Source organism: Leptonotus elevatus, chromosome 16 (genome assembly GCF_054856555.1).
Source record: "Leptonotus elevatus isolate MCC_2025b chromosome 16, RoL_Lele_1.0, whole genome shotgun sequence".
Taxonomy (NCBI): domain Eukaryota; kingdom Metazoa; phylum Chordata; class Actinopteri; order Syngnathiformes; family Syngnathidae; genus Leptonotus; species Leptonotus elevatus.
In genome coordinates this window covers 3,359,403-3,373,754 of record NC_141254.1, presented here as the reverse complement: position 1 = coordinate 3,373,754, position 14,352 = coordinate 3,359,403, and the positions used below count along the sequence as shown (strand labels likewise).

The 14,352-nt window shown below is 38.4% G+C and overlaps 1 protein-coding gene across 3 annotated transcripts in view; it reads right to left on the bottom strand.

Annotated features, from left to right (window-relative positions):
- Positions 1-14,352, bottom strand: part of robo3 (roundabout, axon guidance receptor, homolog 3 (Drosophila)) — a 121,543-nt gene that overhangs the window by 20,414 nt on the left and 86,777 nt on the right. For all 3 annotated transcript variants that reach the window (XM_086098644.1, XM_086098645.1, XM_086098646.1), the window contains exons 12-22: positions 11,132-11,298; positions 10,919-11,040; positions 10,139-10,355; positions 8,964-9,088; positions 7,893-8,073; positions 5,811-6,050; positions 5,644-5,683; positions 4,013-4,152; positions 1,838-2,119; positions 1,483-1,630; positions 846-1,013 (exon numbers count right to left, since the gene is read on the bottom strand). In XM_086098644.1, coding sequence (XP_085954770.1) covers positions 846-1,013; positions 1,483-1,630; positions 1,838-2,119; positions 4,013-4,152; positions 5,644-5,683; positions 5,811-6,050; positions 7,893-8,073; positions 8,964-9,088; positions 10,139-10,355; positions 10,919-11,040; positions 11,132-11,298 — 1,830 coding nt within the window. The remainder of the gene's footprint in view (positions 1-845; positions 1,014-1,482; positions 1,631-1,837; positions 2,120-4,012; positions 4,153-5,643; positions 5,684-5,810; positions 6,051-7,892; positions 8,074-8,963; positions 9,089-10,138; positions 10,356-10,918; positions 11,041-11,131; positions 11,299-14,352) is intronic.

The following is a 14,352-nucleotide window of genomic DNA, read 5'->3' as shown; positions in this document are numbered from 1 at the left end:
TGTCGAGCAAAAAAAGAAAGTGGTTGGACAAATATGTGCAATATGAACAATATGAATTCACATGTATAATGGAACGTATGGTGTTCCACAGGGTTCAATTCTGGGGCCTCTGCTGTTTTCATTGGATCTGCTGCATCGTCTTAAGAAAACAGCTGTGTTCTTTTTTTTGAAGTGCTCTATAAATATAGAGTTGTGCTGAGTGATAGGAGTCAGCATCCTAACCGCATGATTTGCAATACCACGTTGAGCAATTCTAGTCCAGCACAACCAGCTATCTAGCAAAACTAAAGGAACACTTCTGAAGCTACATGGAGATGTGAAATACAAGAACACAACACTTTCTAAATTCAGGTGAAGAGAATCAAATTTGATGACAAGGCCATGTTCATATTGTTCACCAGTTAACTCTATGACTATGTCTCAAATTACAACCCCCCCCCCCAAAAAACATGTTATTTTTCAATAAAGAAGGGTGAATGTGCATAGGAAACTGGTAGGGTTCAGTACCTTCAACAAGGTTAAGAACCACTGTTCTATTATCATATTGTAGTATACTTTTCTAGAGAAGTAGCAAAGATGTAACAGGTGAGTGTAATGCACTATTGTGTTCTGGTTGTGACATATTCCTGCACACACCTAGACTAAAACCTAACATACAATTGTATATATTAAATTATATAGATATAGCTAGCTAGCTTGCTATCTAGATAAAGCTAGATATTTAGATATAGCTTGCTAGCTAGTTCGATAGTTAGATAGCTAGATAGGGCAAGATGTAGCACAGATGCATAGATGTATGACAACTACTAAATCAGTCACTGTAATGCATACAAACACATATGTACCGCGACAGCTGATTTTCCTCATTGGGAGATGGAGTAAGCGTGGCGGTGGACTGGTGACTGTAGGAAGTAGCTGGAGAGGAGGCGTTGTTCCTGTGGTAATGAACGTCTTCACAGCCCTCCATCAGGTACGTCCTCTCGGGCAGCGGAGGACACCACTCTTCATCTGACCTACATGCGAGAAGGCATTCGGTAAGATGACAACATTAATATTGGTTGTTTTAAATGTGAATTTAGACCCATTAGATTATTTCTTGACTAACGTTGTTCTGTCTTGCCTTGAAGGGAGAAAACTGAGTGAGAGAGTCTGTCTTCTCTGTGGTGAGATTGTGTCTTAAAATGAGGACCAAAACTGCCAAAATTCAAAATTAATGAATAAACAAAATAACTAAATAAATGACTAAAAGTCCAAATAAAAACGGATATAAAAAATATAATTAAAAAATTAAATCCCAAAAAATGTATATAAACAAATATATATATAGATAGATAGATAGATAGATAGATAGATAGATAGATAGATAGATAGATAGAGCACCTGTCAATATGCCAATATGCCAATATATGTAGGCACAACTATTGTACATTGTGTTAATCCCCACCTCTGCTTGTAAAACACAAATTTATTAAGATGACTCACCCCACATCTATGTCCTCATTCTCTAGGGGCTCCTCATCCTGGTCACACTTTTCCAACTCTGCCACTGGAGGAGGAGGAGGCAATGTCTCCATCCATGTTAGAGATGGTGTCTTAACAGCCTTCCCCATGGCCTTCTGCTTTGGCTTACCTAGAAAAAAAGGCAGTGAGGAGAATTCCAATGGAGAACAATTGCAAACTCACCTACCAATAATTAAATGTTATGCAGGTTAGTCAAAACATGTTGTAATATAATCTTAGTTCATATTTTCTTAGAGAAGCGGTACTCAATGAGTGGTTGAAATGAAGCACAATAAAAGGCAGATGCGTGTTGTGTTCAAGTGTCTTTTGCCCTCACCATTGCAGCGGTCTGGTTGAGCGTACTGAGCTCCAGAGGGTCCCGGCTGGGTGATCCAGTGCCCATCATCTTGTTGCTCGCGATCATGGGGCGGGCTCTGCATTTGGTTTGAGAAGGGCATGATGGAGGTGGAGGCATAGGGCGCGGTTGAGGTGTGCTGGGCGTAGGTGAAGCTGTGAAGATCCTCGCTGGTGGCATCAATAGTGCTGTAAATGGGCCCCTCAGTGGAGCCGCTCATGCTGCATTTCTCTGTCTGATTCAGATAGTTGGAGATGCCGGCTTCTACACAGGGTGGGAAATTGTAGAGGCTTATTATGTTGTTTCTAACCTTTATTTTTCTTATAGCATTTTATTCTCCTCACTTGTTTTGCCATAAAACAATTCCCACAAAATACTTTCTATTTAAATCTTGCTTAAAAAATTCACGCCTTCTTGGGAATATATAATCTGATTCCACATTACTGACAGTATTTGCACAATTTAACGTTAAATATCAACTTTTCCCCATTAATTTTCAATGGGACTGACATTGAACTTCCACGTTCCACGCTCCACGCCCACTTCCATACAAACAACTTCTCATCATTACCAGCTCTCTGATACTGCTCGGTGGCGCAGTTGGTAAAGTGCACTGTCCAGTAACCAGGAGGTTGCAGGTTCGAATCCCACCTCCGACTGTACATGGCAAATATATCCATGGCAATTATGCTAAGTGATATAAATGTATACCAACTGACGATCATATCAGGAAATGCATTCTAATTTCACTGAAATGATAAATCACGTGTCCCCATTCAGCATTGATAGCTTTCAGCACAAGATGATACTTTTAAATATAAATATGCCATTAGCCATGATTTTAAACAAGACAAGTTAGGTCAGTGCTTAGTGCCTGCCACCACGGAGAACCTGGGTTCAACCCTGTTTGGATAACTTGTTAGTACAAATGCAATATTGAATAATAATCATTGTCAAATTATTTTACAGCCATTATTTTTTATGTAATTCGTCATTAATGAAAATATTTTCCATATTAACCATTCTATATTGAAAATTCTAATTGCCCTTTTGGCACTGATGCCCAAAGTGCCCCTTTGTCCATTTATTTATCTATCTATCTATCTATCTATCTATCTATCTATCTATCTATCTATCTATCTATCTATCTATCTATCTATCTATCTATCTATCTATCTATCTATCTATCTATCTATCTATCTATCTATCTATCTATCTATCTATCTATCTATCTATCTATCTATCTATCTATCTATCTATCCATCTATTTTAAAAAATGGAGAGTGAAAGTAGTTTTGTTGCCTTTCAAAACAAAAATTCAGCAACATAATTTACATAAAACAAATTATTATTGTTATCCTTGGATGACGTCATACTACGAGACGCGTCCCATTTTGCCAGGTCGCTTGCCACTACACCTGCATTCGGTAAGTTGGTCGCTCAAAACTCAAGCATAACCAATGCCTTTATTTGATAGATCTTGTAGACATGATCACAGAGCATGCTGCGTGCTAGCCTAGTTGGCTCTGAGGACGCGGGGAAGATTCCCCTTTAGTTTCATAAAGACCACGATCCTTCCCATCCACTTTTGCCGCGGCAAAGATCCCCGGTAAAACTATCGTTCCTCTTCCATTGGGACAGGGCATGGAGCTTCTGCTCCAACTACTGATGCGTTTAAGGTTGACAGAATATGTCGGAATTTGTAACTCTCGCTCAGAATTTTAATAAAATCTTCCTGAAGACTCCAACTTGTAGCATGTACTCAATGATAGCTAAATTGGAATATATTCAAAATATATGTGGAAATTGCTACATGATCTTTGTTTATAATTTAACTAACAGCTCGTTTTGGGGGGGTTTGCAGTCAGAGTAAGGCCCTAATAAGAAACAGGTAGCAGTGTGTTCATAAATTAGGGGGACAATGAAGAACCCAAAAAAAAAAGTGTGAACCCTAACCCAAAGTAAGACATTTTGTTGAATATTTCCATCAAAAAGTGTAATATTGCGATATACTGCCGGATTTTTTTTTTTTAACACCTCTAGTGGATAGTACAGGCACGTTATCATGCCCCCCTTTTTTTTTTTGCTCTGAGCACCTGTCCCTCTAAAGGTCACTGCACGCCCCAGCATCCATGTTGCATTTGGGCAGCTACGTACCATTGTAGTATCGCTCAGCTGTGTCCTGACTGGTGGTGCAACAGTTGACAGCCTCTTTACCACTGTGGACCAGGTTGGTGGTGGGCCAAGAGTCTGCCAGCCACGGGTAGTTGCCCATGTTGCCTCCCAGCACGCCTGGTCTACAGAGACATCACACACATTCTGGCGTTCATTTACAACTCGGTGTGGGACAGAAGAACATGCACCACCGTCCAGATGGGAACAGAGCTTGAAAAAAAAAACTGCGGGCACAACAAAAACAGCATGAAAGCAAGTATCAGTTGATTCTTAGGATGTGGTGCGCTCTGCTCGGGAAAAATATGTGCTTATGAACCATGGATTTTTGGTTTAGCAACTAGGTTCATGCCATGGATTTCTAGTTTTCAGGACTAATGGGGCTCAAATTCTTCTTATCCATCTATTTATATATTTATAAATAGCACAATGGCTGCCTTATTTGCAAGAACACTTAAGACATACCGAAATGTCAGTGTATGACCTGAGTTGTATATTTAAAGCAAAATTCATTCATGTCAATAATTGAGTTCAATATGGACTGATAGTCTAAAACCAGAGGTGGCAAATCCAGGTTCAGAAAGTAAAGACCTTGCCACAGAACAGAGCTAGCTAGCTAGCACCAGGGGCTAAAGCCAAACTGTAGCAGGGTTTTTACTTTCAGGACCTGGATTTGCCACCTCTGTCTAATACGTAGCGGTTGATGTTAGTTCACAAGACCCCACTCATGCTTTCGTCAAAACTACACAATGCCACAATCAATGACATTTAATAACTTATCTGTAAGGGATGGCCACTTGATAAGGGATGGTGAGGAACCCCGGACTGGAAGAGGAGGACAGCTTGTATTCCATATTTAAAAGAGCGTTTTGCACTTTGTTAGTGGAAGAGGCAAATGTGTTTGCATTTCTGAGGTCTAGAAATTAAATTAGTCATTTCAATTTCAATGCTGAAGCATTCCCATATATGTTATTGTTATTTTTATTCTTTACACTTTTTTTGCCATGAAACAACCACATAATACTTTCCTATTTACACCGTTCAAATTTCAACTTGCTTCAAATATTCACACCTCCCATTGTATATGTCGTCTGATTCCACATTACGCACAATTTAACGTTAAATATCAACTTTTCCCCATTCATTTATTCATACCAACTGACTATCATATCAGGAAATTGATTATAATTTCGCTGAAATTATTAAATCCCAACCTTAGACAGATTGTAGTTCAAGTTTTCTTTGTATTCATTTGTCTTTTAACTACAAGTAAAAATGTGTAATTTTCACATAATTTATCTTTCAATTTCCTACATAAGCACATTCATTCAAATCTTAGCATACAGCTAATAGCACTCAGCTTTTCAGCATTCCCACGCAATTTCTGCAAAAATTGCACTTTGTCTAGTTACATTATAAAATGCAGATTTTTCTGACAAGCGAAATAAAGATATTCCTGTGAGAAATACATTTTAGTTCTATTTATGTGCAAAACGCACCAAAAATGTACGGAATAGTGGCCCAATCGATTGGCCCATGTATGGACCATACCCTGAATGGCGCAATTGTGAACTCAACAAATAGTATATCACAAACAGTACATGTTGAATTATTACCTTCCGTTGTGTCCAGATCCTTCTCCGTGAGGAAATCCAACTGCACAAGACAAGAGAAAGATGCCTTGTTGTTGTTGCACTAAATATCACATGCTTTTCCCGAGACAGCCCAGTTAATACTGAATGCTTTATGTATATTCAACCTTGTGTGTTGTAACAATGCTAACCTGCTGCCGTGTAAGCAAAGGAAGCAGTGTAGTGGCTCAACTCCTTTCTCTTTTTGCGTCGGCAATAGATCCAGACGCTGAAGCCCATGAGGATGACCCAGCATGCTCCGCCGATGCCTGCGATGAATGCCGGCTGCTTGACCACATCAGTAATCTGCTCGGCTAGACTCAAGTTGCTCTCCCCGCTGTCATTGCCAGTGTCAGCGCCGACTGCCACAGAGGGCTGTTCAGCTGCCATCTCTGGGAGAAACAAATACATTACAATAAAAAAAAACAACAACAACAAAGAACATACTGTAGAAAAGTCAAAGTGGACAGAGGGCAAACACGTATTATGGAAATATATGTATTCCCATGTATTTAATTTGTTTTATTGTGGTCATATTGTATGGTTTTATGTCAAGAGGCTTATATAAAATATATTTTGTTGTGAAATGCAATCTACTTACTAAATGCTAAAGCAGCCAAGCCAATAATTACTAAGTACTTGCACTTGGCTTAACATGCTGTCTAAAATATTGATTTATGATGTCAGTTTAAACAACTTTAAAGTTTAACATTAACCCTGACACAATGGCAACTAACATTGGAGAAGGTGGGCGAATTTGGAACATTTGGAACATTTCCAAAACTCTCCATATTAAATTTTAGCTGGGGCAAAATATTCAAAGATTCAAAAGTTTGGAATACAGTATTTGGTACTTTGTGTAAATCTACTGATAAGTCGGGGTAATAGAGATGTAAATTAATATTATAAAGTAATATGAACTTCTTGTAGTAAGTAAACATCTATGAAAACTAATATGCAATTTAATCATTTGATTATAGACTTATGTACAGTATTTTTAATTTTTTTTACTCAAGTGCATCTTCAGCCTTCAGTTTGTAAATTCCCAATTGAGTTTTTGTTTTGTTTTATATTTTACCCTATAAACTTTGTTCTATTAAAATGAATTTTTCAACTCTGTCTGTGGATGATTGGAACTAAATTCTATTTTTAAAATTTGCCATGGTCCCAAAAACATATTTATAGGGTTTTTTCCATGTTTTTTTTATGCAAGAGCATACAGAAGCCTTTGATGCAGCCTCTGAACTGAAGAGAACGCTTAAAGCAATGGTAGTTATTACAAAAACGTTTTGATTTTTCAACAGATTTGTGAATAATGATGAAACTTAACTATATTCTAATGCTAATTGCAGCACAACGGAAACAGATACAAATGTACTTTTTTGCCTGATGAAAGAAGAGACTCTAATCTTTCCATGTTTTTATGGCAATAGAACACAATATTATGTGGACCTTGCAAAATCTGTCAAAATCCAGTAAAACAGCCGGGAAGCAAAGGGGGTTGCTCCAGTGAAAATGGCTGGGAGTGAATGAGTTAAAGGGACAGTAATGTGAAAAATCAACCTTTGGGAGGTTTTAGCCATGTTAAAATGCTAATTCCTCACCAAAAACATCACAGAAGTGGTGTTTTCCTCCATTCGCCCCTCTATGAGAAATTCTAGGTCATTCTGCTCTTCAAGCACCAGCCCCACCCAACCCGAGAAAACGAGCGGGTACTCACTCTATGATGTCATCAGGTGTGGACCCACCCCCGCGGACTAAACGCACGCCCACTTTCTCTGAGACCTCCCTCCATGGGATATTGGCAAAAGTAGCCTTTATCAGTAAACGGTCTGTCCAAATGAATTCAAAGCAATCAATTATCCTTCACATTTGCAATGCCAAAGTGAAATGACAATTGGCCATCTTAAATTCCCAGAAAGATGGCTGACACGTGTGTAAACTACAAGTAACATTTCTGTGTTGTTGAACCTAACTGAACGAATGCTGTAATGGTTAGCGGGTTCAAAAAATTACATCGCCATGGTGTCAAAGGTAAGATTTAATTATTATTTGCCTATAGTTAACTGTAGAAGGGCTTAAAATACTGTGATATAGTAATTTTAACACTTTAGAGGTGTGTACAGTGACAACATATTGCTTCTAAGCAAGTAAACAATAATGACGTAAACAATAATGAAGGAAACAATATCTGCCTAAAAGAATGTGACTATTTTCTCCACGTTTGGACTTACTGATAAGGATGGGTAAAGGTTGACTGTGGGTGCCGACGCCAGCACCAGTAACGGCTGCCACCTCGACCTGGTAAAGGACACCAGCCGTTAGGCCTTTCAACGCCGTGGACAGAGTGTTCCCTTCCACTGTCTTGTTGATGTAGCGTGACTGGTTGTTGCTGCCACTGCTCACACACCAAACCTGTTATAGACATATACATATGGAGAGACAGGACCATTTGAATTCTTTGATCAACTTTCAAGGCAATGGACACCGCATGCATTTGCATCCTCATTTACTTGTGACATTAACTAAATTCAACAACAATTTTTTTAATACTTTGTCCTTCACTCCCAAAAACATATTTATGTTTTTGTTTAAAAAAAAGAAGTTTTTTTATGCTACAGCATACAGAAGGTTTTGATACAGCTTCTAACATGAAGAGGTGGTTTAAAGTAATGGTAGTTATTACAAACAATGGCCAGCAGGTGGCAGCAGAGTATAAGAGATCAGCCAGGGCCATGTTGCAACAAGTTCTTTTTGCCAGTGTTTTCAACAGGTTTGTGAATAATGATGGAATTTAGCTATATTCTAATGCTAATTGCTGCAAAATGGAAACAGATACAAATATACTTTTTTTTCCTGATGAAAGAATAGACTCTAATCTTTTTTTGGTAGGTTCCATGTTTTTATAGCAATAGAACACAATATTATGTGGGCCTTGCAAAATCAGTAAAAATCCAGTCAAACAGCCAGGAGCAAAGGGGGTTGCTTCAGTGAAAATGGCAGTGAGTGAATGAGTTAAACAAAAAAAAAACAATTTGATAGAAAAAGTTAACATTTTTCCATGTACATTTACTGAACAATATTTACTGCCACAAACTTCCATCTTCACAAAGTTAGGTTCTCATTGACAATGTGGAAGAGGTAATTATGTAATATATTTATCTTTGCAGTGGGTGCATGTGGTTGGTTCGTCACAGCAGAGAGGCGCCGCATGTTTTTGTGTCCTTTTTTTTCCACTGCGATGTTGTAGTGTGTAGTGTAGTGTAGTGTAGTTGCATGCCATCTGCACTGTCAGAGGTGTTTACCCTGTACTCTAGGATGATGCCATTCTGCATGTTACTGGGTGGAGGCTCCCATGAGACAATAATGCTGGAGGTGTTGCTTTGCTTCATTGTTGCCACTGTAACAGCTCTTGGCGGGGCACTAGGCACTAAAAGGCAGGAGACAGCATTAATATCAAATGAAGCCATAACATGAGCTTACTAAGAAAAAAATATATACACTACAGTATACACTTTATTAGGGGCCTAAGACTATTGACTTATGAGTCATTAAAAACTTAATATTGGCTATTCAGGCAGCTCAATCCAAAATGCTGAACGTGAACCAGTCAACTGTTTATTTGTAATCAGAAGTTTGAATCAACCAATAGAAACCTGCACGGGTCTCCACTGCAAATAAAATCATTAAATAAGTAAAGTAAATAAATAATTACATTTTAAACATTCATGAGGTGTCATACAGGTTGAGGATTTAAAAGCCTCAATATTAGGGGTGTCAGGCGTTAATTTTTTTTAATCGTGATTAATTGCATGACTTCAATAGCCAATTCGCAATTAATGATAAATTGTCTATCTGTTGTAAATGTACAATAATATGTACAATAAAATATTGTTTTCTAAGTTTGCATACTCTTCTTAACATAATAGTGGAAAACTATTTTAAACTAATAGAAATATGGCTGCATCTTTTAATCATTGATACAGTAATTTCATAATAATTCATAAAATTAAGTTAAAATTAAAAAGATGTACTGCAGACTGTAAAAAATTAGTGTAATATTGATTTGTGTTGAGGTAATTTTTCTGCCACTAGATGACATAAATGCATCTGTAAGACATTAGTGACAGCTCAGTGAATTGTTCTTTTCATATTAAGAGCTATCTAAACTTTAATATGAAATTACTTAAACAAATAAACATTTTTTAAATTGTAAACTACAACTTGACCACAGTATCCACAAATATATGCATTATTATTAAATGTAAAATAAATGTTAAATAATGCAAAATTTTGACGTGGACGTGTCTGTTGCATTGCGACTGGAATTACCCCAGTACAGTCTTTCCAAGTAAGGGGCGGTCAATAATCACGCGTTAAAAATTTTTGTGCCATTAAAATATATACACCCCCCCACACACACACACACACTTTAATGAATTAAATCAAACCCTTTCTCAAGGTTCTTTGGAACCATTACCTTCTTCTGGGGTTCGAACCAGTATCGTGCGGCTGTCCTTCCCCTGAAATTCGTCAAAATAAGGCCGGATCTTTATTTCATACTCAGTTCCTTTAAGTAGACTAGTAAGTACGGTGCTGCGCTCAGAGGGGGAGTTGATGTCTTGGAGGAGCCACGTTCCCCCAATGGGGCGGTAAAACAGTCGGTAGCCCTGCACGTACTGAGATTGACGATCAACCTAAAGGAAGAAATTAGACTGTTAGAATAAATGTTTATAAGTTATTCTATATTTACTCGTATAGTATTGCAAAGCATTTATTCAGCAATGTGACCTATGTTTGAACTGTGTGGTTTGGGGTCGTCAGTGAAGAGAGCAAAGCGCAAGAAGCTGCAGTTGCAAAACAGCAACTGTGACCTTAACACAAGATAGCGGCTGGAACATTTTGCGGTTAAACTGTTGAACTTTGACTGAAACTTTCAGCGCTGAAGAAAAACATCTGCACTATTGTCTGCGCAATGCCTTATATCCGGGATGATTGTCCCATTGCTGCTGCTTCCCCAATCCCTTTAGAGCAGCAATAGGCTATGTAACTAGGGACTGGTACCCAATAAAAAGAGAGGGCTCAGCGGAGTGTACTTCAGAGCGAGTAGTCGATTGTAATCTGTGCACATCTCTGTCCGTTCTCCTCGCGACCTTCCTTGTCTAGTGTTTATGAAATGTTCTAGATTGACTGAACCTGACAGAGACTGAGTAAAAAAGGACCTTCCCTGAATTAACACCAACATTAAATAGAAACTTACAGCCCAGGAGACTCGGATTGAGGATGTAGTCGGTCTGATAGGCTCTTGTAGTTGGACCGCCACCTCCCCCAGCTCTCTCTGCAACTGCCTGTGGTCCACTCCCTGGCCGGTCGGACTCACATCTGAGCCAAGCACACATGTAAATCAAGATTACGCTTCGGTTCACTTGACAATCCCCGAGATCATTCATGTTGTGAGGCTTCTCTGACCGACCTTGTGTTCTGACAGGCTCTGAGATGGGGCTCGGGTCACTCAGGCCATAGGCATTGACAGCTCGGACAATAAACAAGTAGATGGTGTTGGGAAGAAGGCCAGTGATTGTGTGTGTTTCCACCTTCACCATGTCGGCTACAGTTTGCCAAGTGCTGCCGGCTGACTGGCTGTAATGGATGATGACGAAACAAATTATGTTTATTATGTTTAGCTGCAAACAAGGATTAATGTGACGGCCAACTTGCACTTTGCATGAGATTTGCTACAGCTGATGCCATAGGACGTATTGTCCATCTCATTCATATTAAAATGTCTACCAAGACAAATCATTGCTTCAGACTTGCATTGTGTGATGTAACATTCCGCTAGAGGCTTTGAGTGTCAAAAATATTCCATTATTGAAGTCACAAATAGCGACGCACTGCACACTGCCTTTGCCAGTATGTGTATGTTTTGCAATATTATCTTGCTCAACCATTAATCAAGGAACGGGAAGATCTCGAGGCAATTGGCTCCCCCTGCTAAATCAGTGAACCAAACCTTTATTTAGTTAAGACATGCATTTCTTTTATTAGAAAAATGTCATGGCACATCACAAAACATACATGTCACAAAAAGAATGAATATTGAAATAATGATGATCTTGTCTTAATGTACTCAAATTTGACAGTGTGAAATCTTCTTGCTTAACTGAACACAAAGCTGATCTACTCTCAAGAAGACATGAGCTACCCTGCTGCATGAATGGCAACAAGTGCTGTCACTATTCATTATTTTTAGAATCAATTAATCTATCGATTATTCAATCGATTAATCAACTAATTGGAATGAATTTAATTTTGCATTAATGTGTATTACAAAAGCACCCCCTGATTACTGTTTATTTAGCAGTAATTAGTGTTTATTTTGTACTTCATATTCGTATAGTTACAAACAAACAAAAAACTAAACAAAAAGGGGGTTGGGGAGATTGATGTTGTACGTGTACTATTTTAGCGGTTCGGTCATTGTTTTCCAAAGTAAAAACTGATTCAGATCAGTGAACAATTACGTTTATATGCTGAAATCAGAAGATTTGGACCATCTTCATTAAATAAAAAAAAAGGCTGCAAACAATTACTCGATTATTAAAATAATTGTTGATTAATTTGATAATCGACTACTTGTCAATTAATCAATTAATTTTGACAACTTTAATGGCAACAGGTTTATTGTATGTTCTGCCATCTAAGAGCAATTAATTGTTCTGTCTGCCACTATATGTTGTTGGCAGATACAGTAGATCAACAAAGTCTGTACCAAATCTTGTTTGGGCCAAATTAAGCATAATTGGATAATTTCCTATGTACAGTAGTGTGCTACAGCAGAGATGTGCGTACAGCTGATCAATTCCGAGAAATTCCTGCATGATAGAGATCCTCCATATGATACAGATTTGCTATCCTGATGAATAATGTAAATGAGGCTTGTAAGGGCACACGGCTGCGAAGAGGAAAGTCGAGCTTGTTATTGGCCTTGTGATACCACACGAGATTCATTATCCTATATTTTTATTCCTGCTACCTCTTGTCTCTGTTTCTCCATGAATTTATTATCACCTTGACACAACTGAAGATTCACAAAGACCCAGCCAACCATTTGTTTGACACGTTTAGATGTGTCCCTCAAGGGCATTGTGGGTATGTGTGGTACACTGCCAGGTTGTGCAATAAGAGCAAATAGAGAACATGACTCATCAATTATCATCTTGTGTCAGTAGAGGTGACTTCTGAGAAAAGAATGTTAAAAAAACCAAATCACAGATAAGGCTTGTGACTTCTCACAAAAGTGAGAAATGTAAAAACGCAGAGGTCATTAGAAGTTTTTCTAGGATAACAAGTGCATGTCAGACTTTGATGGAGTAGCCATGCTTACGCTGTAGGTTCTCATGTTAACACAATTAATTCATATTTAATTCTGTCAGACGTCAACTTGATACAAAGCCCACAAAAGCTAAATTAGAAAATATGAGAGGGTTGTATCTCGAGTTTGGTCTGTCAGCAGCATTGTAACTGAGAGAGGTTATAAACTCACACGCTTCAGCTTTCTGCGATGTGAACATCAGCTCACGAGATTTAGTGTGTCACTAAAAAGATACAAAGATATTTTTTTCCTGATGGAAGAAGATATTCTAATCTTTCTTTTGCTAGGTTCCATGTTTTTATAGCAATAGAACACAATATTCTGTGGGGCTTGCAAAATGAGTCAAATTCCAGTAAAAGCAAAGGGGATTGCTTCAGTGAAAATGGTTGGTAGTGCATGAGTTAAGTTCAACAACGACGATTGGCTATTTTCTACTGATACAGGCCAAGTGATGAACTGGCAACTTTGCACCTCTGTGAAACTCAAATGTGCGGCAGCGTTTCTGTTTTCTGCCTTGTGGTTAAAAATCAAAATCGGAAGAGAAACACAACAATAATCACTGAATGCGCTGAATGTTTCGTCATCAGTGGTGCGTCGGAGCCAGCATGACCTCATTCTATTCTGGCCTAAACACAATCAGAAATACTGACCAACATCTACAACTTAAATTTTAATACAGTGGTGCCTCGGAGTTTGAACATAATTCGTTCCTGCAAAGTGTTCAAAGTCTGAATTGTTCAACCTCCGAAACATTTTTTTCCTATAAGAAATCATGTAAATGCAATTAATCCATTCCCTAGCTCCAAAAACTGAAAATTCCTATTTTAATTTCTATTTATGTAAACAATTAAAAAAAAAAAAACGTACCTTTTTTGTTGTGGTGTGATGGCATTAGTGGATGATAAATGCTATGTTAATGCTTGCTCTAGTTCAGTGCTGAGTTTGTATATTTTACATTGGGCATATTGACCTTGCGTGCGTTGTTTAACGTCAGGCACGTTGTTGAAAAGCTAAGGGGGGTCCTTGTGCCAGTATTTACAGAAGTAGTCACGGTAGTTACAACGGCGCGATAATCTCCTTCCTAATTCCACTGTGGTTCGTAGCGCTGTAGACTGTTGTCTTTCTTTGGACCGATGGCGAAGAAAATTGTCGTGGAAAAATCAAAATGCCCTCGCGAGTATGGAGCACCTCTGGGGGCATTCACGATCTGACTGGAAATGAACAGTGCATCGTCTCAACTACCGCAACGTGAGCATTTGGCATTGCTCGGCTTCACTCGGCTACCCGTTTTCAAGGTAGGTTCGGCTTAGCTTGCTTTG